The sequence below is a fragment of the Oncorhynchus masou genome, chromosome 31 (genome assembly GCF_036934945.1).
Source record: "Oncorhynchus masou masou isolate Uvic2021 chromosome 31, UVic_Omas_1.1, whole genome shotgun sequence".
Classification (NCBI taxonomy): domain Eukaryota; kingdom Metazoa; phylum Chordata; class Actinopteri; order Salmoniformes; family Salmonidae; genus Oncorhynchus; species Oncorhynchus masou.
In genome coordinates, this window is record NC_088242.1 from 80,527,568 (window position 1) to 80,552,517 (window position 24,950).

A 24,950-nucleotide genomic window follows, 5' to 3' on the forward strand; every position below is an offset into this window, starting at 1 on the left:
ACAGTACCAAATCACAAGACTGAACTCGCTAGAAGTAGGTCTAATTGGCGTAATTCATAGCCAATAGAGCGCCACCAGTATGTTTGATTGACAGGTAGATACTTCAGTTGTGGTGGGGGAAGGGGTCGTTGAAGTTGATGGAACCGCCATCTTGAAAAGTGCCCTCTGATGGTCTACCTTTTCGCGCCTGTCAGAATCACTTGTAAACATTATTTTTTTTCTTAGGATTTGAATGTTCCTCTCTTTTAACACTTTAGGCTGATGGATCAATAAGCTACATGCCGGGGACTCGCCATATACCGCTGTTTATCGGTACGTACTTGCTTGCTATTCCATGCAGTTCTGAGGAGACACGAACAGCTAACTCGCTAACCGGAGCAACACTAACTTTAGCATTTTCCCGTTAGCTCCCGGTAACGTTGCTACACCGATGTATTTCACTTGTTGTATCTTGTAGTCAATAGTTAAGGTAAGTTGGTGTTATTATGTGGGACTGAAAGTCGACTGGGGTCGATTGAAATACACTATTGTTAGCTAACGTTAGCCGTATTTTAGTGTTCGACACCGTTTGGTTTGGCCTGTGCTCTTGTTAGGGTACTTCCGAAAATGCTAACCAGTTAGCTAGCTAGTTTGCATGTTATCCAACAGTGTTTATACCTCTTTCCTCTTTACAGATGTTGGTATGTTTTAGCTAACTAAAGTAGATAGTTGGAGCGTCAAGTCTTCCAAAATAACAACCTTGTTGACACCTATGTTACCTAGCTAGCTAACCAATATCCGGCTAGGTGGGTAACATTAATGTGTGTTGGCTAGTTAGCGTTTGCTTTTCGGGTAAATATGCTTTGAAGTAGTTAGCTAGGTAACTAGTTAGAAGTTTGGAGATACCGGGAAAACACTTTGTATTTTGCTAACTTGTTGTTTTGTTCTCAAAATCCAGTTAGCCAACTTGGCTAGCTAGCTATCAATTAGCGGTCTATTGATGTTTTGTATGTAGCTAGCTAAGTCGTCTTTGAATTGTTTTAAGATTCTCCAAGTCACGCGAAGTATTGCATTTAGATAGTTCAGTTTCTGATTCCAATAGTTAACGTTACATAACCAGCTAGCTAGTTCCAGCTTGTCCTGTTATATCTCTATATTAGTTAAGTTCCCTAGCTTGATAGCAGACTCTTAAAAGTAGTGTACAGTACGAACACTGAACAGTAATTAGCCCCACTTGTTAGGGAAAACAGCAATGTAACGTATATGTAGCCCTTTGCTCTGGGCAATGTATTACACTTGGCAAACAAAACTAAGCCTATAGCAAAACACATTACCTAGGTTAGATGACACGTTCTAGTTTAGTTTACATGGAACAGTAGCTACAGGTTGTACACCTGATAATGTGTCCATCATTGGGCGTTACAGGAAAGCCCCATACAATCCGCCACCATAGATTCTTTTAACTAACCTGTCCTCCGAAGGAGGGACAGGTAGCTGATGTTATTCAGATAATAAGAAGAGGTTTTTAATTAGACAATGTATTAACTTTTTGAATGCTAGCTAGGGATACTATAGTTATCACATTTCACATTGGCCTCGCTAACCACAAAAAGGTAAGACGTGGTTTTATCTCTGGTGCCGCTCTGCACACACAAGCTTGTTAGATAGCTAGCTCTGGTACAACATTAAGACAACTGAAGTTCAAAGACATTCAAAGTTCCTCCATTGAAGCCGCTCCTCCGTTGGTATAATTCTGTGGGCTTTATTCAGTGTGTCCTCACAAGATGCCCAGTGCTTCAAGCCCAGCCTCATTCATCCTCTCACTCACTCCCCACTTGCAAAATTTCAGTTGCATCTCGCACCCTACACTTACTTGTCTGTCCATCATCCATGTAAACAACTCACTGAGCTATAGCTTGCTTGTTCCATAGCAAGCTGCTCTATCTGCACTGCATGATGGGTGAAGTAATTTAATTTCAAATCAAATTGTATTTGTCACATGCAACCTTAGAGTGAAATGCTTACGTACAATCCCATAACCAACAATGCAGTTTTCAGAAAATATTTATAAAATAAACTAGTGGGTAAAAAAAGTTACACAATGAGGCTATATACAGGGGGCACCGAGTCTGTGTAGCTAAATGTAAAAACAATATGATTAATAAATAAAAAATAACAGTAAAAAAAAATAACAAAAACATATAAACCGGTACTTGTTTTTGGTTCGAAATGGTTCAGAACTTTTATTTTGCTGGTTGCAACAGTGGAACGAAGAAAATTTAAAATGGTTCTATTCAGAACAAACTATTGCAAATACTTTGCCCCCTCCCCTCCCCCCCAGGGGGATAGAACTGAAATTCTTGGAAAGGTCATTTTTCACATGCAGTTGTAGACAGACATTTTCAAAGATACTTCCTAGTTCTCAATTCATTGAAGAAAAAAAAAGTATTTCCAAGGACAGGTTAGTTGAAAAATCTATGATGGATGTTTGTATGGGGCATTCCTGTAACACCCATTAATGGACACCAACCATCTTTGTACACCAATCTGTAGCCAATGAAACAAAATATGTTTCCTTTGGTAAGCCCTAAGGTTCAGTTTTACACTTGTCACTGGAATAGGCATACATGGATGTTTGACTGAGTATACATTGTTTTGTACAGTTATGATTTATTTGACATATTGCAAGTTTTTGTTTTCGCCCACTGGTGATTGGCTATCCTGTATTCTTTGAGTGTCCTGTCTTTTTCAACTGGGTCTGATGGGGTTATGTCTTAAATATGCACCATGCATAAATCGCTCTGCCATTTCCTGGTTGCTAAAATTGTAATAGTTTGCCTAGTTTAAGTTTGTAGAGAATCATTGTACCATCTAAACCGGCAGGGTAGCCTAGTGGTTAGAGCGTTGGACTAGTAACCAAAAGGTTGCAAGTTCAAACCCCCGAGCTGACAAGGTACAAATCTGTTGTTCTGCCCCTGAACAGGCAGTTAACCCACTGTTCCTAGGCTGTCATTGAAAATAAGAATTTGTTCTTAACTGACTTGCCTAGTTAAATAAAGGTAAAATAAATTTAAAAAAACCTGTGAAATATAGTTTTCATATTCAGCTGTTTGAAGTTGGTGTACAAAACCCAAAAGTAAAAGATGCAAAAATGAAACTTCAGCATAGAAATAGTACACATACCTTTTATTCCCGTTGAAAGCAGCTCTAAGAGGTGGTAGATCTGTTAGAACTCACATTTCTATGTGAATTTGGTGTGGTCCCCCACAAAGTTACACATTGTAGCTTTTAAATTATGGAAATTGGAATTAAGTGCTCTCATATGCCTTCTCAGTAGCTGCTGTTTTCCAAGGAGAGCAAACACTTTTGCCATACCAGAGGGCTACTACAAAGCAGGATCAATAAGTTAGCCAGCTAACTTTGATAAATAATCTGGTTCACCAATAGTGCTACACAGGATTTTTTTGGGGGGGGGTTGCATTGTAACAATATATCTGGCGATAATAGTAGAATTATAGTGTTTCACAGTATTACTTACCTGCCAGTGTTGTGATATTTCACCTATTGATTTCTCCTGCTGGCATGGCATCTGTCAAAATACTAAAGCTGGTTTGACTAGCTGTTTTATCTAGTGGGAATCGCTGTCATTTCCTGGTTGCTAAAATTCTATGCTGTTCGCTCAATTTCAGTTTGAGAAAAGAAGCACTAACTAGTGTGGGGAATCATTGTACCATCTAAATCGCTGTGAAATATATTTTCATTTACCAAAAATAGCTGATTTTACAGCTGTTTGAAGCTGGTGGATCAAAACCAAAAGTAAAAGGCTCAAGTGTGAGTTCAGCCTTTTACTTTTGGTCTATCAACTAGATAGTACAATGAATATCACAGACAACCACAACACTGGCAGGTAAGTAATACTGTGCAACACTATTTTTGTTCAGTATAAGTTGAACTTTAAGGTGCTATACAGGAATTTAAAAAAGGTTTACAATGTAATTTTAGAAAATGTCCAGAATATATATCTGGCGCTAATAGTGGAAAGATAAACTCAACATGCAATAATTTTACAGAGGAAATAAATCAATTTAAATTAATTAATTTGGCCCTAAACAATGGATTTCCCATGATCAGGAATACAGATCTGCATATGTTGGTCACATACCGGGGGGAAAAATGGGCCTCAGGATCTCGTCACTTTATTGTTGTGTATTGAAATTGCCATTGATAAAATGCAATTGTGTTCGGTGTCCGTAGCTTATGCCTGCCAGTACCGTAACACCACCGCCACCATTGGGCACTCCGCTCGCCCACACAACGCCATACATGGGTGTGCGGTTGGAAGGCCGGTTGGATGTATTGCCGAATTCTCCAAAATGACGTTGGAGGAGGCTTATGGTAGAGAAAGTTACATTAAGTTCTCTGGCAACAGTTCTCGTGCCAATTCCACGCTCCCTCAAAACATGAGACATCTTTGGCATTGTGTTGTGACAAAACTGCACATTTTAGTGTCCTTTTATTGTCCCCAGCACAATGTGCACATGCGTAATGATTATGCTGTTTATTCAGCTTCTTGCTATGTCACACCTGTCAGGTGGATGGATTATCTTGGCAAAGTAGAAATGCTCACTAACAGTGATGTAAAATGTAAGAATTTTGTGTGTTTGGAACATTTCTGGAATCTGTTATTTCAGCTCATGGAACATGGAACCAACTCTTCACATGTTTTATATTTTTGTTCAATGTCGATGTCTGTTTTTGGTTGAGGCAATTGCACCATGCCTATTTTAAGTTTCTTTCTAAAATTTAGAAAGTTATTTCAGAATATTTAGGAAACTTTGCCAGCTAGCTCATTTATCCTTATTTGTAATATACCCCTCTGGCCATGGTTAGAATTAAGGATGCACAATATCTGTGATTTTTTGGGGGGGAATTGGCCGACATTAGCTAAAAATGCCAACATTGGTTTTGGGCCGGTGTCTAGTTTAACACCGATGTCGAAGCTGACGTGCATACCTATAGTGGGGAGAACAAGTATTTGATACACTGCCGATTTTGCAGGTTTTGCTACTTACAAAGCATGTAGAGGTCTAATTTTTTATCATAGGTACACTTCAACTGTGAGAGACGGAATCTAAAACAAAAATCCAGAAAATTGCATTGCATGATTTTTTTAAGTCATTAATTTGCATTTTATTGCATGACATAAGTATTTGATCACCTACCAACCAGTAAGAATTCCGGCTCTCGCAGACCTGTTAGTTTTTCTTTAAGAAGCCCTCCTGGTCTCCACTCATTACCTGTATTAACTGCACCTGTTTGAACTCGTTGCCTGTATAAAAGACACCTGTCCACACACTCAATCAAACAGACTCCAACCTCTCCACAATGGCCAAGACCAGAGAGCTGTGTAAGGACATCAGGGTTAAAATTGTAGACCTGCACAAAGCTGGGATGGGCTACAGGACAATAGGCAAGCAGCTTGGTGAGAAGGCAACAACTGTTGGCGCAATTATTAGAAAATGAAAGAAGTTCAAGATGACAGTCAATCTCTCTCGGTCTGGGGCTCCATGCAAGATCTCACCTCATGGGGCATCAATGATCACGAGGAAGGTGAGGGATCAGCCCAGAACTACACGTCAGGACCTGGTCAATGACCTGAAGAGGGCTGGGACCACAGTCTCAAAGAGAACCATTAGTAACACACTACACCGTCATGGATTAGAATCCTGCAGCGCACGCAAGGTCCCCCTGCTCAAGCCAGCGCATGTCCAGGCCCATCTGAAGTTTGCCAATGACCATCTGGATGATCCAGAGGAGGAATGGGAGAAGGTTATGTGGTCTGATGAGACAAAAATAGAGCTTTTTGGTCTAAACTCCACTCGCTGTGTTTGGAGGAAGAAGAAGGATTAGTACAACCCCAAGAACACCATCCCACCGTGAAGCATGGAGGTGGAAACATCCTCCTTTGGGGATGATTTTCTACAAAGGGGACAGGACGACTCTATCGTATTTAGGGGAGGATGGATGGGGCCATGTATCGCGAGATCTTGGCCAACAACCTCCTTCCCTCAGTAAGAGCATTGAAGATGGGTCGTGGCTGGGTCTTCCAGCATGACAACGACCCGAAACACACAGCCAGGGCAACTAAGGAGTGGCTCCGTAAGAAGCATCTCAAGGTCCTGGAGTGGCCTCGTCAGTCTCCAGACCTGAACCCAATAGAAAATCTTTGGAGAGAGCTGAAAGTCCGTATTGCCCAGTGACAGCCCCGAAACCTGAAGGATCTGGAGAAGATCTGTATGGAGGAGTGTACTGAGGGCCATGTGTACACAGCGGAAAATCTGTTTATTTTGAGTCATATGCCTATTGTGTACATTGAACATATTTCATTGCATGGTTCCTACAGCGAGTTCTTGACACAGTGTTATGGTGCCTCTTAAAGGGGAAATAAGCAGTTGCTGTATCAGTTTTTTTTTTTACTTATAAATTTGTTTTTTTGTACACATTTATTCTTGAAGAATGTAACTTAAATGCTTCATGAGATTAATTCAACTGCTGTACCCCATCAGAACCGTATGTAATGTATGTGTGTATGTGTATATGTGTGTGCTTATAACTCCCATGTTTGTAATCAAAGTAAACAAACACTATATAGCCTCAACATGATTAAAACTGATTTTGGTATCATCATGGTCAGTCCATGCATCCAAAGCTCTCTGAATTTGACTGTTACATTTTTCATGCCCCATCCCTCTGTCCTTTACCGAAACAGTGGAGGAGAGTTTGCTTTGTTTCCGCTCAAACTACCGTTTGGTGTAGTATTCAGTAGTCCGCTGTTAACAGTCAAAGGTTGTTGCATGTCAAGATAAGATATTGGACTGATGATGACTATCAACTAATTGGGGGTTGGGGGTACCAATAGGTGTTTGAGTGGTATTTTCCTTTAAAATGTGACAGTGATTTGACCAAGTTCTGTGCAAGCAATGACGTTGCCAGTATGTTTGCACGAGGAGAGATTTGCTGAGTAGAGCTTCTCTTAATGCTTTTAAGTTTAAACAAAAAGTGCATACACCTTCTGTTTTGGGCAAAGTTGTTGGGATGATGACAAGGAAGTGCAGTCTTTTCCTACAATGATGGAAAAACCATGGTTTACCGGCCCAAATACTTTCCTAGGGCTTTGTTTGTCTTATGACCTAGGCTAAATATTTGTTTTCAGCAGTTTATCATATTATTTTATTTTAGAAATGAATGTTAATTTTGGCTTACATATCTTAAATTGCTACTTGTTTCAGTAGCACTTAATATTTAACATAATAAATCTCACATAGTAAATACCAAACGTTGTTTCCAGTGCAGGGAGTAATATGCTCTGATGGCTAAATTTGGTTCTTTCTTTCAGGTGTGCGTTGATCTGTTGAGGCCGAGGTGGTCGTTCTGCTGCATGTGTCCTGTGTCCAAAGGTCTCTCGTCACTGTTGTCTGTGAAGCCTGTAATGGGCCAGATCTCCCAAAGAGCACAAGCATTATTTTATTTTTAACCTCTGGGCGGACTCTACCCCAGTCAGGTATGTTTGTGAAGCTATCAGTTTGACCACCTACTTTCCATTTGACTACCTCCTCTCAACCTGCGCCGTGTACTTTTAGTCACTGATTGTTTTCCCCATTTGCCTTATGACCATTTTCCTTCCTTGCAGAAGCATCATGTTTTGGAAGTTTGATCTACACACAACGTCTCACATTGACACCCTCCTGGAGAAGGAGGATGTGACTCTGACTGAGGTGATGGACGAGGAGGATGTTCTGCAGGAGTGCAAGGCCCAGAACCACAAGCTGGTGGACTTCCTGGTGCGGCCTCAGTGCATGGTGGACCTGGTCACCTACATCACACAGGAGCCAAGTGATGATGTAGAGGAGAAGATCAAGTACAAGTGAGTGAGATTCACACACACGGTTTTGAGAATGATTCTGAATTTCTTTCAGCGTTCATGTGTTTACGTCATAAGGGAATACCCTTACAGCCCCTAGGGGGCAAGCCAGACTTGCTAGGCTGTCAATTATACAAGAACTTTGTTTTGTGTGGTTGGCCAGCTGTACTGGGTAAATCACCAAATTATGTATTTGCGCTATTTGCAGGTACCCCAACATATCGTGTGAACTCCTTACCTCGGACGTTGGACAGATCAATGACAGACTGGGAGAAGATGAAAGTTTGCTAATGAAACTTTATGGATTTTTGCAAAGGGACTCTCCACTCAACCCTTTACTGGCCAGCTTCTTCAGCAAGGTCCTTAGCATCCTCATCGGCAGGAAACCAGAACAGGTGAGATCAGTACACACCGCTAGTCATAATCAGTGTGATTTTGAAGAGTTTATGACATGCTGCAGTGTCTTGTTAAAGCTTGAGAAGAAGGGTGTCTTCTATCTCTTGTAGATTGTGGAGTTTCTGCGGAAGAGGGAAGACTTTGTGGACTTAATGATTAAACACATAGGGACCTCCGCCATCATGGACTTGCTGCTCAGAATGCTGACCTGCATTGAACCACAGCAGCTCAGACAAGATGTCTTAAATGTGAGTGTTGGAGTTTTCTTAGTTTTGAAGTTTTTGTCCATTTTCTTAATGATCAATCATCATCAACCTGTAACTTATTCATCCACAGTGGCTGAATGAGGAGAAGGTGATCCAGAGGCTTGTTGATATGGTCCAACCTTCTCAGGATGAGGATGTAAGTTGCATTTCATTAACCATTTGTGTGGAGTACTGTTTCTTCAGACAGTGTTTTTACAAGTCTCTCTCTCTCCTCACGCAGAGGCACTCCAACGCATCCCAGTCTCTGTGTGAAATAATCCGCCTCAGCAGAGATCAGATGTTCCAAGTGCAGGGCTGCTCTGAGCCTGATCCCTTACTGGCCACACTGGAAAAGTAAATCAACAACCTCTGCTTGATTCTTTCAGTGAAGAAAACTTGTTGCTATCATGATATCCAAAGTATGACTTAATTGTCCTGGCAAAAGCATGATATTTTATCCCCCTCCCATTTCTCAGACAAGAGACTGTGGAGCAGTTGCTATCCAACATCTTTGACAAAGAGAAAAATGACTCTGCCATAGTCAGTGTAATTCAGATTCTCCTGACACTCTTTGAGACACGAAGACCAGCGTAAGTTCACAATGTCCTGTTTTGGTTTTAATGTTGGTTTGGTTGTGTGGTATAGTGTTTTAAGATACTATTAGTGTTGAGTTGTTAGACTTGTCTGATATGCTGCTCTTTTGTTCAAGTCCTGGTTATTTCTGCATGTTCATGAATGTTGCATTTTACCTAATGATACCCATAGCGGGTGGTAACTGTAACAAAAGGCTTTCAAGTTTAAGAGATTACATGTTACCTGAAACACATTGCGGGTGATAACTGTAAAGTCTATAATACCCCTGGAGACCCAGTTACTATAGAAACAAGGTGGCTTTATTCACGTCGGGAATCTAACGAGAAGTGTCTGCCGTTTTGACAACGCACCACCTCATTGCATTTCCGTTTTTGTGTGTTACACTTGCATTCAGTAGTGTCTATGAATCACATTATTATTATTATTATTATTATGATGGCATAAATGTATGAAATTGTGTATTTTTTTAAATGCACATAGTTCTGTCCTTGTGATGCACTTGTCTATTAATGTGTTATGTGGACCCCAGAAAGAGTAGCTGTGGCTTTGGGGATCCTACTAAAATACTAAATACTATTTGTCATGTACAGGTTCGAAGGCCATTTGGAGATCTGTCCCCCTGGTATGAGCCACCCATCCTTCTCAGTCAATCAGAGCATTCTGGAGGCTGTCAGGCCCAGGCTCAAAGACTTCCATCAACTGCTGCTGGAACCCCCAAAGGTAATACTTAACATACCTATAGTGTTACACACACACACACACTAAAAAGTGCACACATTTCTTAGATTAATAAGCTAAGTAGAGTAGGTTGTCCTCCTTGCTATCCACTTGAGTGAAATATAACTACCACAATATTTTCAATAAACTTATACTACATTTCTGTCTTAGATTTTTTTTTTTGTGTGATCCTGCTATCTCAAGGTTTTTAACTTTGAGTCATATTTATCTTCAGTGGGTGGTCCTTCTAATTTACTCTACATGTGCATTCCAATGGTGGTTTTATTTGCATTACCAAGTTAAATGAATATAGACTGAACGAGACCCTGATTGTTCCTTTCATCCCCACATTTGCAGAAGAATATCATGAAAACCACATGGGGCATGCTGGACCCCCCAGTGGGCAACACCCGGTTGAGTGTGGTCCGTCTTGTGGCCAGCCTCCTGCAGACCAACACTCATATTATCAACATGGAGCTGATCAACCTCAACACTCTTGGAGTCATACTTGTCAGTTGCCTGTCTTTTTGTGTTTTTTACTTGTTTTGGTGTACTAGTTTTTCCTACCAAAACCAGCACCATGATCTAGACTTAATGCTGTGCGCAGGGTTTTCACTTTCTTTTGACACTGGTTCCCTTACTACCCCCATCTCATAACCAAGGTCAACAGGAATGATGAGCATTTCAACAACTAGATTTGGGATGTGTAATTAATGGCTGTCTTTCTCCATTTATTCTCAGGACATGTACTTCAACTATATATGGAATAACTTCCTGCATATACAAGTTGAAATCTGCACTGCGATGATCCTAGCAATGCCCCCAGCCCAAAGTGAAAACCCCGAAATCAACAGAGATCAGGACCAAGAGCCTGTCAGAGAAAGCCACCTCATCAAACACGTGAGGCTTTATCACCCTTTACATCGATGGCATTCATGTCAGACAAGTCAATTAACTGCGTTTTGCTCTGTGTTTTAGCTGTTTCAGAAGTGCCAGTTTATCCAGAGAATTCTTGATGCATGGAGCTCCAATGAGAAGGAGCAGTAAGTACTGTTGTCTTTTTTTCTCATTCCACTATGAATTTAGACCATAATGCTGTTGTTACTAGACCACTGGACTTTGCATATTTTTCTAACTCTCTTGTGAGCTGTTTGGTTTTTACCCTTAACAAGTATCAATGTAGTGTAAGAAATGTCACCATAATGTTCATATAGGCTTTAATACGCGTGTTTTTCCTGTTTCAGGGCTGAGGGTGGACGTAGACGGGGCTACATGGGGCACTTGACCAGAATAGCCAACTCAATAGTGCACAACAGCGACAAGGGCCCCAATGGTGCAAAGATACAGCAGCTCATCTCAGGTGAGTGTGCTTTAAGGTGTCATGTCCCATCAGAAATTAAGTTGGAGCTCCTAAAATGAGTTACTGTATTGAGGTGGAATAGACTAATCTTGTGTTAATTATATGTGTGACTCATAAAATGGCGCTGGAGAAGGTTGACGTTTTTACGTGCCCCCAATCGATTGTTTTTTTGTTAGTTTATTTGCAAATTATTTTTTCATGGACCGAAAATATGACCGAAAATAACTTCTGGACATCAGGACTGCGACTACTCACCACGGACTGACAGAATCCTTTTTTTCCTTTAACGAGTCTGACAAGCCCGACGCGAACAATATACCGCTTTATCGGAAGCAGGCCCAGATCTCTGATTTACGTGAAGAGGAGGCGGAGGAAAAGTGGCTGGAGTACGGGCTGCCTTCTGAGAATTCGTAGTCGATCGAATAAACCCCCACTGCCTTCGGTTATGCTAGCAAACGTGCAATCTTTGGACAATAAAATTACCTACACAAAAGATGAATCTACCAAAGGGACATTCAAAACTATAATATATTATGCTTCACGGAGACGTGGCTGAACGACGACACTATCAACATGCAGCTGGCTGGTTATTTGCTGCACTGGCAGGATAGAACATTTACATTTAAGTCATTTAGCAGACGCTCTTATCCAGAGCGACTTACAAATTGGTGAATTCACCTTCTGACATCCAGTGGAACAGCCACTTTACAATAGTGCATCTAAATCATTAAGGGGGGTGGTGAGAAGGATTACTTATCCTATCCTAGGTATTCCTTGAAGAGGTGGGGTTTCAGGTGTCTCCGGAAGGTGGTGATTGACTCCGCTGTCCTGGCGTCGTGAGGGAGTTTGTTCCACCATTGGGGGGCCAGAGCAGCGAACAGTTTTGACTGGGCTGAGCGGGAACTGTACTTCCTCAATGGTAGGGAGGCGAGCAGGCCAGAGGTGGATGAACGCAGTGCCCTTGCTTGGGTGTAGGGCCTGATCAGAGCCTGGAGGTACTGCGGTGCCGTTCCCCTCACAGCTCCGTAGGCAAGCACCATGGTCTTGTAGCGGATGCGAGTTTCAACTGGAAGCCAGTGGAGAGAGCGGAGGAGCGGGGTGACGTGAGAGAACTTGGGAAGGTTGAACACCAGACGGGCTGCGGCGTTCTGGATGAGTTGTAGGGGTTTAATGGCACAGGCAGGGAGCCCAGCCAACAGCGAGTTGCAGTAATCCAGACGGGAGATGACAAGTGCCTGGATTAGGACCTGCGCCGCTTCCTGTGTGAGGCAGGGTCGTACTCTGCGGATGTTGTAGAGCATGAACCTACAGGAACGGGCCACCGCCATGATGTTGGTTGAGAACGACAGGGTGTTGTCCAGGATCACGCCAAGGTTCTTAGCGCTCTGGGAGGAGGACACAATGGAGTTGTCAACCGTGATGGCGAGATCATGGAACGGGCAGTCCTTCCCCGGGAGGAAGAGCAGCTCCGTCTTGCCGAGGTTCAGCTTGAGGTGGTGATCCGTCATCCACACTGATATGTCTGCCAGACATGCAGAGATGCGATTCGCCGCCTGGTCATCAGAAGGGGGAAAGGAGAAGATTAATTGTGTGTCGTCTGCATAGCAATGATAGGAGAGACCATGTGAGGTTATGACAGAGCCAAGTGACTTGGTGTATAGCGAGAATAGGAGAGGGCCTAGAACAGAGCCCTGGGGGACACCAGTGGTGAGAGCGCGTGGCGAGGAGACAGATTCTCGCCACGCCACCTGGTAGGAGCGACCTGTCAGGTAGGACGCAATCCAAGCGTGGGCCGCGCCGGAGATGCCCAACTCGGAGAGGGTGGAGAGGAGGATCTGATGGTTCACAGTATCGAAGGCAGCCGATAGGTCTAGAAGGATGAGAGGAGAGAGAGTTAGCTTTAGCAGTGCGGAGCGCCTCCGTGATGCAGAGAAGAGCAGTCTCAGTTGAATGACTAGTCTTGTAACCTGACTGATTTGGATCAAGAAGGTCATTCTGAGAGAGATGGCGGGAGAGCTGGCCAAGGACGGCACGTTCAAGAGTTTTGGAGAGAAAAGAAAGAAGGGATACTGGTCTGTAGTTGTTGACATCGGAGGGATCGAGTGAAGGTTTTTTCAGAAGGGGTGCAACTCTCGCTCTCTTGAAGACGGAAGGGACGTAGCCAGCGGTCAGGGATGAGTTGATGAGCGAGGTGAGGTAAGGGAGAAGGTCCCCGGAAATGGTCTGGAGAAGAGAGGAGGGGATAGGGTCAAGCGGGCAGGTTGTTGGGCGGCCGGCCATCACAAGAAGCGAGATTTCATCTGGAGAGAGAGGGAGAAAGAGGTCAGAGCACAGGGTAGGGCAGTGTGAGCAGAACCAGCGGTGTCGTTTGACTTAGCAAACGAGGATCGGATGTCGTCGACCTTCTTTTCAAAATGGTTGACGAAGTCATCTGCAGAGAGGGGAGGAGGGGGGAGGGGGAGGAGGATTCAGGAGGGAGGAGAAGGTGGCAAAGAGCTTCCTAGGGTTAGAGGCAGATGCTTGGAATTTAGAGTGGTAGAAAGTGGCTTTAGCAGCAGAGACAGAGGAGGAAAATGTATAGAGAGGAGGGAGTGAAAGGATGCCAGGTCCGCAGGGAGGCGAGTTTTCCTCCATTTCCGCTCGGCTGCCCGGAGCTCTGTTCTGTGAGCTCGCAATGAGTCATCGAGCCACGGAGCGGGAGGGGAGGACCGAGCCGGCCTGGAGGATAGGGGACATAGAGAGTCAAAGGATGCAGAAAGGGAAGAGAGGAGGGTTGAGGAGGCAGAATCAGGAGAAAGGTTGGAGAAGGTATGAGCAGAGGGAAGAGATGATAGGATGGAAGAGGAGAGAGTAGCGGGGGAGAGAGAGCGAAGGTTGGGACGGCGCGATACCATCCGAGTAGGGGCAGTGTGGGAAGTGTTGGATGAGAGCGAGAGGGAAAAGGATACAAGGTAGTGGTCGGAGACTTGGAGGGGAGTTGCAATGAGGTTAGTGGAAGAACAGCATCTAGTAAAGATGAGGTCGAGCGTATTGCCTGCCTTGTGAGTAGGGGGGAAGGTGAGAGGGTGAGGTCAAAAGAGGAGAGGAGTGGAAAGAAGGAGGCAGAGAGGAATGAGTCAAAGGTAGACGTGGGGAGGTTAAAGTCGCCCAGGACTGTGAGAGGTGAGCCGTCCTCAGGAAAGGAGCTTATCAAGGCATCGAGCTCATTGATGAACTCTCCGAGGGAACCTGGAGGGCGATAAATGATAAGGATGTTAAGCTTGAAAGGGCTGGTAACTGTGACAGCATGGAATTCAAAGGAGGCGATAGATAGATGGGTAAGGGGAGAGAGAGAGAATGACCACTTGGGAGAGATGAGGATCCCGGTGCCACCACCCCGCTGACCAGAAGCTCTCGGGGTGTGCGAGAACACGTGGGCGGACGAAGAGAGAGCAGTAGGAGTAGCAGTGTTATCTGTGGTGATCCATGTTTCCGTCAGTGCCAGGAAGTCGAGGGACTGGAGGGAGACATAGGCTGAGATGAACTCTGCCTTGTTGGCCGCAGATCGGCAGTTCCAGAGGCTACCGGAGACCAGGAACTCCACGTGGGTCGTGCGCGCTGGGACCACCAGATTAGGGTGGCCGCGGCCACGCGGTGTGGAGCGTTTGTATGGTCTGTGCAGAGAGGAGAGAACAGGGATAGATAGACACATAGTTGACAGGGTACAGAAGAGGCTACGCTAATGCAAAGGAGATTGGAATGACAAGTGGACTACACGTCTCGAATGTTCAGAAAGTTAAGCTTACGTAGCAAGAATCTTATTGACTAAAATGATTGAAATGATACAGTACTGCTGGAGTAGGCTAGCTGGTAGTGGCTGCGATGTTGACACTACACTAATCAAGTCGTTCCGTCGAGTGTAATAGTTTCTACAGTGCTGCTATTCGGGGCTAGCTGGCTAGCTAGCAGGTTGATTGCGTTATGTTACCTTAAAAGAACGACAATAGCTGGCTAGCTAACCTAGAAAATCGCTCTAGGCTACACAATTGTCTTAGATACAAAGACGGCTATGTAGCTAGCTAGCTACGATCAAACAAAACAAACCGTTGTACTGTAATAGTTACTACAGTGCTGCTATTCGGGGCTAGCTGGCTAGCTACGTTAAAAGAACGACAATAGCTGGCCAGCTAACCTAGAAAATCGCTCTAGGCTACACAATTGTCTTAGATACAAAGACGGCTATGTAGCTAGCTAGCTACGATCAAACAAAACAAACCGTTGTACTGTAATAGTTACTACAGTGCTGCTATTCGGGGGCTAGCTGGCTAGCTACGTTAAAAGAACGACAATAGCTGGCCAGCTAACCTAGAAAATAGACTACACAATTGTCTTAGATACAAAGACGGCTATGTAGCTGGCTAGCTACGATCAAACAAATCAAACCGTTGTACTGTAATGAAGTGAAATGAAAATGTGATACTACCTGTGGAGCGACGCGGAATGTTGACCGGGTAGTTGGAGTTCAACTAGCTGTTGGCTAGCTAGCTAGCAGCATTTCCTACGTTAAGGACGACAAATAGCTGGCTAGCTAACCTCGGTAAATTAAGATAATCACTCTAAGTCTACACACTCTAAACTGCACAATTATCTTGGATACGAAGACAGCGAAGACAACTATGTAGCTAGCTGACACTACGCTAATCGAGTCGTTCAGTTGAGTGTAATAGTTTCTACAGTGCTAGTGGACAGTGGATGTTAGCTAGCTGCTTAGCTAGCTGCTGGGCAGATACGTTAGGACGACGAAATACGATAATTATGCAATTGTCGTTGATACAAAGACGGCTATGTAGCTAGCTAAGAAGAAATTGCTAAGAAATTGCTAGAACCATGGTGTCTGGTAAGACGAGGAGTGGCGGGCTATGTATTTTTGTAAATAACAGCTGGTGCACAATATCTGAGGAAGTCTCGAGCTATTGCATGCCTGAGGTAGAGTATCTCATGATGAGCTTTAGACAAAACTATCTACCTAGAGTTTTCATCTGTATTTTTAGTAGCTGTTTACATACTGCCACAGTCAGAGACTGGCACTAAGACAGCATTGAATGAGCTGTATTCCACCATTAGCAAACAAGAAAACGCTCACCCAGAGGCGGCGCTCCTAGAAGCCGGGGACTTTAATGCAGGGAAACTTAAATCCGTTTTACCAAATTTCTATCAGCATGTTAAATGTGCAACCAGAGGAAAAACAAACTCTGGACCACCTTTACTCTACACACAGAGATGCAGACAAAGCTCTCCCTCCATTTGGCAAATCTGACCATAATTCTATCCTCCTGATTCCTGCTTACAAGCAAAAATATTAAAGCAGGAAGTACCAGAGACTAGATCAATAAAAAAGTGGTCAGATGAAGCGGATGCTAAGCTACAGGACTGTTTTGCTAGCACAGACTGGAATATGTTCCGGGATTCCTCTGTTGGCATTGAGGCGTACACCATCAGTCACTTGCTTCATCAATAAGTGCATCGATGACGCTGTCCCCACATTGACCGTACGTACATACCCAACCAGAAGCCGTGGATTACAGGCAACATCCGCACTGAGCTAAAGGCTAGAGCTGCTGCTTTCAAGGAGCGGGACTCTTAACCCAGAAGCTTCTAAGAAATCCTGCTATGCCCTCCGATGAACCATCAAACAGGCAAAGCGTCAATACAGGACAAAGATCGAGTTGTACTACACCGGCTCTGACGCTCATCAGATGTGGCAGGTATTGCAAACCAATACAGACTACAAAGGAAAGCACAGCTGAGAGCTGCCCAATGACACAAGCCTTCCAGATGAGCTAAACTACTTAACACTAACACTAAAACATGCATGAGAGCATCAGCTGTTCCGGAAGACTGTGATCACGCTCTCTGCAGCCGATGTGATGACCTTTAAACAGTCCAACAGGGCCAGACGGATTACCAGGACGTGTTCTGCGAGCATGCGCTGACCAACTGGCAAGTGTTTTTAATGACATTTTCAACCTCTCCCTCTCCGAGTCTGTAATACCAACATGTTTTAAGCAGACCACCATAGTGCCTGTGCCAAGAACACTAAGGTAACCTGCCTAAATGACTACCCACCCGTAGCACTCACGTCTGTAGCCATGAAGTTCTTTGAAAGGCTGGTCATGGCTCACGTCAACACCATTATCCCAGAAACCCTAGACCCACTCCAATTTGCATACCACCCCAACAGATCCACAGATGATGCAGTCGCTATTGCACTCCACACTGCACTTTCACACCTGGACAAAAGGAACACTTATGTGAATGTTATTCATTGACTACAGCTCAGTCTTCAACACCACAGTGCCCTCAAAGCTCATCAATAAGCTAAGGACCCTGGGACTAAACACCTCCCTCTGCAACTAGGTCCTGGGCTTCCTGACGGGGCCGCCCCCAGGTGGTAAGGGTAGGTAACAACAACTCCTCAACATGGGCCCCTTGGGTGCGTGCTCAGTTCCCTCCTGTGCTTCCCATTCACTCATGACTGCACAACTCCAACACCATCATTAAGTATGCAGATGACAACAGTGGTAGGCCTGAAAAATGTCAAGACAGCCTATAGGGAGGAGGTCCTAACCTGGCTGTGTGGTGCCAGGACAACAACCTCTCCCTCAACGTGATTAAGATAAAGGAGATTATTGTGGACTACAGGAAAGAGGACCAAGCACAACTAACATTGTCCAAGCACACCAAGACAGCCGTGAAGAGGGCATGACAAAACGTTTTCCCCCTCGGGAAACTGAAAAGATTTGTCATGGGTCCTCAGATCCTCAAAAGGTTCCACAGCTGTGCCATCGAGAGCTCCCCCTCTTTTACACGGCTGCTACTCTGTTATCATCTATGCATAGTCACTTTAATAACTACCTACGTGTACATATTACCTTAACTAACCGGTGCCCCCACACATTGACTCTCTACCGGTACCCCCCCTGTGTGTTGTCTTGCTATTGTTTTACTGCTGCTCTTTAATTACATGTTACTTTTATTTCTTATGTTGTTTTTGAACTGCATTGTTAGTTAGGGGCTCGTAAGTAAGCATTTCACTCTAAGGTCTACTGTTGTATTTGGTGCCTGTGACTAATAACATTCGTTTTGATTTGTGTTTCAGAGCTCACAGAGGATGACAAAGAGAGATGGGAGGCCTTCACTTCTGGTCAGCTAGCTGACACAAACAAGAGAAACACTGTAGACCTAGTAAGTCTGATCCAGACACCTGTTACTCGATGCCAAAATGTTTGCAAAGTACACAGAGTATTTACACTGGAAGTTGAGGTGCCAGTAGTGCCAAAGCTGTTTGAAGAAGGTCTAATGGTTGTCCTCTTAGTAATAAGGTTGTTTGCATTGTGCCCTAGGTGAACACACACCATATTCACTCATCCAGTGATGATGAGGTAGACTTCAAGGACAGCGGATTCCACCAGGATTCCTCTCTACAACAGGTAAGTCTGTAACTGGATAAGACTGTAGACGCACTGCTAAATCTGCATATTTATAGTGTTTGTAATTGTTGATAACATTATTATACTGGACTTATGTCTCGTAGTAGTACTGATATATGATTTAAAAACTAACATTAAACATGTAAGTATGCATGTGCTCTTAATCTTAACTATTAACCAATAGCTACAGTACTAGCCAATTGTTTTGAATTGTAGAACTTGAAGACTTTTGTAAGTGCCAAGACTATATCATTATCGTTGGTCCTGGGTTTGCCAGGCCTTTTCTGATTATCAGATGCAACAAATGACGTCCAATTTTATTGAGCAGTTTGGCTTCAATGACGAAGAGTTTGCCGATCAGGATGATGTCGTGGAGTGAGTACTGATCCTGCATGATGTTTTGTTCATAACCTACTATTACATTGGTTGTGGTTTTTTAATAAGGGTTTGGGGAGACTAGAACTCTAATATATCATCTGTTTAATGTAACAAAGGACTGCAAACCAGTTTCTTTCTCTGCACAAGGTTTAGGTCACATGTTTGTAATTTAACATCCACATATGAAAATAATATGCCACTGTTTGGATAGTGATATCTCTAGTGTGGAGAAATAAAGCTGTATCTAAATTGGATGCCAGTTTGAATTCGGCAACACACAAGTCAAATTTCTTTGATTCCATTTAACAAGCTGTTATTATACAGGCCTACCATTAAATTGGATACATGACTGTAAAGTTCAAAATGCTTGTCACTGTCAATAGACTGGTGGTTTGCTTGGACCAGAGTCTAGACAGTAACTTTGTAATTGCAAAATTCACTTTAGTTTGGAGTAAGTAGCACACTTCTGCCCTCCTCTATGCCACTTCTGTCTGGATATTGTTGTTATGTGGGAATCTGCTGGTGTTTGGGTTCCTGTGGAGAATGGCTGATGGGGTTTCTGCAAAAGCTGTTTTTAATGTGAGTTAGTGTGCCATCATTGTCCTTCTACCTGTTACTGGGCCTCTGTCGGGAGGAGTCCTGAAGCCATTTTGTGAAGTCATTGTCTCACTAATATAACTAAACTAAACTCTTTTCTTTAACATTTCAGTATTCCCTTTGATAGAATATCAGACATCAATTTTTCCTTGAATACAAATGAAAGTGTAAGTATTTTAATGTAATGTATTATACAATTATATAGAAATAGTTGCCCTTTCCAACTGTGCTCTAGGCTAGATGTAGTAAAAATAAAACTGCTACACTAACTCCCAAAACATTGACGTTCACCATTTTTATAATGCTGTACATAGTATTAGCCAATGCTGATGTTTGAAATTCCGTCACGTATGAAAAAGATGCACATACTTATTTTCTTTTTTTTTCTCCATGTACAGTAAATGAAGTGGAAGCAACAGAGCATGTCTTTTTGTGCATCTTGTGCTTTACCCTGGTACTGGTGTTGTCTTCCAGGCAAATATAGCTCTGTTTGAGGCCTGCTGTAAGGAGAAGATCCAGCAGTTTGAAGATGCAGGCTCTGATGAGGAGGACATCTGGGATGAGAAAGATATCACTTTCGCACCTGAAGCTCAGAGATGTCCTCGGTACGGCAGCGCCTTTTCGCCATAAGTAAATTAAATATCTGAAATGACTAACGGCTTACCTTCTGAGGCCTATTCAAGGCACCAGCTGATGATTTTAAAGACTTCTGTTCATTTTGTGACTTGAACCATTAGGAGCTCTGGCAGTACAGATAGTGAGGAGAGCACAGACTCTGAGGAGGAGGATGTGAAACGTGATCCCTTTGAGCCTAACAACGCCAGCTCTGATGACAGAATGGAGGTGGACACGGGTGAGGGTGAGTGATTGTCCCGGACTGACACGGTTGGGTTGGTGGTTAGGTAGGTCTGTCTGGTGTGATCTCCTCAAGAAAATGCTGCATGATTTGTCTTGGCTGTATTTTTTGTGACGGTTGCCCTGTCGTTTCAGGGCCTGTGTGGACAGCTAACTTTGACGACATACCCATGGACACTGGGAGTTCTACGTCGATCAGAGCACCTTCCCCAGCCACCGCTACTGCCACAGCATCCCCTTCCTCCCCTGCAGTCCTACCAGAATCTGCTGGCTGGAGCTCCCCCAATGCTTCCCCTGACACAGCCACAGGCTGGGCAGACTTCTCTAGCAACTTCTCACCAGTCAAGTAAGGGTTCATTCCACCAGCCTCAGTCCCAAAAGTTTATGTGGCACGATTGCCACACACATTTCCATATTGTAATCCTCCCATGTACATGCTATATAGAAATATGTGGACACCCCTTCAAATTAGTGGATTTGGCTATTTCAGCCACACCTGTTGCTGACAGGTGTAGAAAACCGAGCACAGTCATGCAATCTCCATATACAAACATTGGCAGTAGAATGGCCTTACTGAAGAGCTCAGTGACTTTCAACATGACACTGTCATAGGATGCCATCTTTTCAACGAGTCAGTTTATCAAATGTCTGCCTTGCTTGAGCTACCCCGGTCCACTGTAAGTGCTGTTATTGTGAATTGGAAACGTCTAGGAGCAACAAAGGCTCAGCTGCGAAGTGGTAGGCCACACAAGCTCACAGAACGAGACCACTGAGTGCTGAAGCGCTTAAAAATAGTCCGTCCCCGGTTGCAACACTCACTAACGAGTTCCAATCTTAACGCTACAGCATACAATGACATTCTGTGCTTCCAACTTTGTGGCAATAGTTTAGGGAAGGCCTTTTCCTGCTTCAGCATGACAATGCCCCACTGCACAAAGCGAGGTCCATACAGAAATGGTTTGTTGTGATCGGTGTGGAAGAATTTGACTGGCCTTCACAGAGTTTATTCCCTTGCCTTTCCATGCATTTTATATTTGAATTTGGCTATTTTAGGAGGACAAATTAAAGACCTCCTTTTACTTTTGATCTTCCAGCCCCAAAGATCCTTTGAGGAACAATTCCCCAGTAGCGATGGAGACCTGCATAGGGACAGGAGACCCCTTGGGTGTCAACGCACCAATGCAGCCTGAAGGTGAGCTTTGCCACAGTGCCATACAGGAATAAGCATTTTACTTCTTAGCATCATTACAGTGATCAATGAGTATCTCTGTGTGATGTCCCAGTTTCTGACCAGTGGCCAGGGGACGAGGCAGCCCAGCCAGCCAGCTCCCCTGGAAGGAAAGCCGGAGGCTCGGACGCGGAGGAGACTATCACCACTGAGACGGTCACCAATGGATCCATGAAGGAGACAGTTAGCCTTACTGTAGATGCCAAAACTGAAACGGCTGTTTTCAAGAGGTAAGGCTTCTGATAACACACCATACCCCTTTCCCCCTGTCACCAATCCTTCCCCTACAACACAGCCATTCACCTCACAGTGCATGTGGAATTGACCTCTGTGACTTGCCAAGTTTTCTCCCTACACTGGGTGATTTCCAGCCAGGCAAGACAGGGACACTCCAGTTGACTTGTATAAATATCTATGTACCATTTACGTATCACCAAATCTTCCCAACCTACATTGCTGTCCTTTTGTTGTTTGAGAAACTGTCCTTCACTTTAACTGCAACACTTACAACATGAGCTTCCTCTTTCTCTCTGGTGTGCGTGTGGCTTCAGAGTGTTGAAATCTTATCGGTATGTACAGCCAATCGGGGGGGGGGAAGTCTGCTGTGTCTTGTTTTCATGTCAGCCACTGAGTTTTTTTAGTTTTATTTATTTTTAAATTATTAATTATTTTACCATCTCCATGTGCATGTCTATCTCCGATGTAATGATTTGGTCATTGCTCGTCGTCAATGATGTCATGAAATGGCCATCGGCCCTCAGGATTAGCCATTCCCAGGCTTTCTGAATTGGCCATTTTCTCTTTGTTGTGTGGATTGGCGAAAGCGGTCTTCATTATGTATCCACCCCTTCCTGTGCTGGTATCTCATTGGCTTCAGTTCGCAGCACATGGCATTTGTTGTGGCTGGAATAAAATGGAGAGATGAGTCTTAGACTAGCCGTAGGCCTGTTATCATGCAAAACTCGGCTCTACTTGAAATTAGCTTCATTTTTTAAATTGCATGTAAAAATCAAAGACCTTCAAAATGCTATCTAGGTAGTTGTTTTTAGTGAATACACTTAACTTTGCCAGGTTATTGTGAATTGGTTCTAAATTGACTTGCCTGGTTAAATTATATAGCCTACCTTACAACTTCCTCTTCAATGATTATGTAACATTGGCTGTAGAACCCAAATACATAATGTCCTGGTGCGTATTAGTTTTGCATAGTAATCGCAGTGGTTTAATGACAAAAAGCAAGACTGATGGCTGACATGAGTTTGATCCATTCAGTGAGTTTCTAAAACGGTCATAATCACCCCATGCTCTGCTCCTCAAAGCAAGCTCACCCATAAAGAGGTAAACTCCTGTAAGTGGATGGTCAGAATTTGCTGCTGCTTTCCATTTAGTGTACATTATGATCCTTGCATCCATTTTTAACCGCCAACCACATTTCAACACTTTTTTTTCTTTACCCCATCGCTTTGTGGTCTTTCTGTCCCATTCTGCATGCTTCCTTCTTTTCTGGCCATAGTCTTAACGGGGGGGGGTCTGTATATTTAGAAATGGCAAGAGCTCTGTAAATGTGTTCCTTTCCTCTGCAGTGAGGATGAGAAGTCTACCTCAGAGGACACATCTGCGAAGTACACTGTGGGGGAGAGTAGAACACCAGAGAAGGGTGTGTCTGCATCAGTCCAGCCTGCCAGCAACTGTTTGAAACCAAGGTCTGGCTGCATGTCCATACAGTGAACTCACTGTCTCCCTTCACTGGAACGGTCTAGCACTAGTGAGCTGTTTTCAGACATGCTGTTGTACCTGTTCTAATTGTCCACCAGCAGCTCATGAGTTCCTCTAATTTCCTCCCTTTCAGCAGTGCAAAACATTCAGATACAGAAAAATCTAAAGTCTCCAGTGATGCTGTTAATGGTCCTCTAGAAGAAGGAACAGCAATGGACAAAGCCAAGTAAGTGGCAGCTAGAATCAAAGGTTGTGCTGCGGATTTCCACAGTCTGGCATGTCTTATAACTAGTGTAGTCATCCAGAATGTTACATTGCAGCCTCTCTTTCTGCACCCCTACAGAACACAGCAGAGTGTGACCTCACCAGAGGCAGCTGTGAACGGCCCGGTGTGATATGTGGTTCCTGCCAGCCTGTTCCTGCAACTCACAGCTCTCTGCCTGGATCACCAGTAGAGGGCAGTGCAAGCCCAGTCAGAGCTGCTGCTGCACTAACTTCAACAGATCAGGACCAGCAATATTCATAATAGGCTATTACAGACAGTTGTACAGAAAGTTGGAACTGAATGAAGAGCGAAATGTAATGGATACAGTTTTTTTTTTTTTTCATTTATATACTATTGTTCTTATGAGGTTCTGTCCATCTTGCCACTCAGTTAAATAGTAATGTTGATATAGTTAAAATGATTGTATGAATAAAATATTTTATAAAAAAAATGTATACAGTAACAGAAGATGAATAACTGAAATATACCAATTGGAACACTTAGTGTGACCAAAAGCTGTTTTTGATAGGGTTTCCTCCTGCACAAAATCAAAAAAATACATTTCCTACTAAATACAATAGCTGCCATAAAATGTTAATTGGAAACCAATGTTGGTCTATTTGTCAGTACGCTTGTTAGTAGGGATTCAGAATGATTTTTAAATATTCAAAGTTTATTTTGCCACAGGTATTATTTTGTAAATGTTTCTTGTATCCTTTCAACATGAGCAAAATTTGAAAACCTTTGGTATAGTTTTTAACTTAATTTATTATTAAGGTAGATGATACTAAGAGCCATACACATGGTGTATGCATTTCGCAGATTCTGTTGCAAAACTTCTTTTTTTAAATTAAGTATTTCTTAACGGAATGGGGAGTGACCTACCTGAATTTGTCCAATAGAAACTCATTTTAATCTGTTTTGGTTCTTAACTAAACAGATTGCGTAATGAATACACCCATGTTCTCTCCCCCTTGACAACATTAAACTGTACAAACCCCAAGATGAATAACTGTAGAAGATGGTTTCCAGTTGCATGTAGCTAGTGAGTGTTAACACTGTCTGAAGGCTCGTGGTAAATGGGTCCCATTTTAAAACTTTTCCCGTATCACTCAAGTCAACCTTTCTACCTGCAAAATGATGGGGATGTAATGCATATTCTTGGTATTGCTTCAATCATGCATCAACCATTGATTCTTTTTTTTAATAAAAAGGTATCTGTGCCAGCAA

At 43.4% G+C, this 24,950-nt stretch overlaps 1 protein-coding gene across 7 annotated transcripts; it reads left to right on the forward strand.

Moving 5' to 3' along the window:
• The first annotated feature begins 121 nt into the window (after nucleotides 1-121).
• On the forward strand, nucleotides 122-24,950 carry ppp6r3 (protein phosphatase 6, regulatory subunit 3). Of its 7 annotated transcripts, none has more exons than XM_064952148.1 (26): nucleotides 122-312; nucleotides 7,376-7,540; nucleotides 7,670-7,903; nucleotides 8,109-8,295; nucleotides 8,407-8,544; nucleotides 8,633-8,698; nucleotides 8,783-8,895; nucleotides 9,018-9,131; nucleotides 9,726-9,855; nucleotides 10,210-10,362; nucleotides 10,594-10,752; nucleotides 10,831-10,895; nucleotides 11,097-11,212; nucleotides 18,351-18,436; nucleotides 18,595-18,681; nucleotides 18,959-19,056; nucleotides 19,769-19,823; nucleotides 20,131-20,261; nucleotides 20,394-20,515; nucleotides 20,647-20,857; nucleotides 21,606-21,703; nucleotides 21,795-21,969; nucleotides 22,291-22,308; nucleotides 23,323-23,442; nucleotides 23,589-23,681; nucleotides 23,799-24,950. In XM_064952148.1, exons 3-26 carry the CDS (start codon nucleotides 7,677-7,679, stop codon nucleotides 23,848-23,850), a joined length of 2,814 nt encoding a protein of 937 aa, XP_064808220.1. In that variant the 5' UTR covers nucleotides 122-312; nucleotides 7,376-7,540; nucleotides 7,670-7,676; the 3' UTR covers nucleotides 23,851-24,950. The 7 variants fall into 7 exon arrangements, with proteins under 7 accessions (XP_064808220.1, XP_064808221.1, XP_064808222.1 ...); XM_064952149.1 differs by having other exon boundaries at nucleotides 23,592-23,681; XM_064952150.1 differs by having other exon boundaries at nucleotides 20,394-20,509.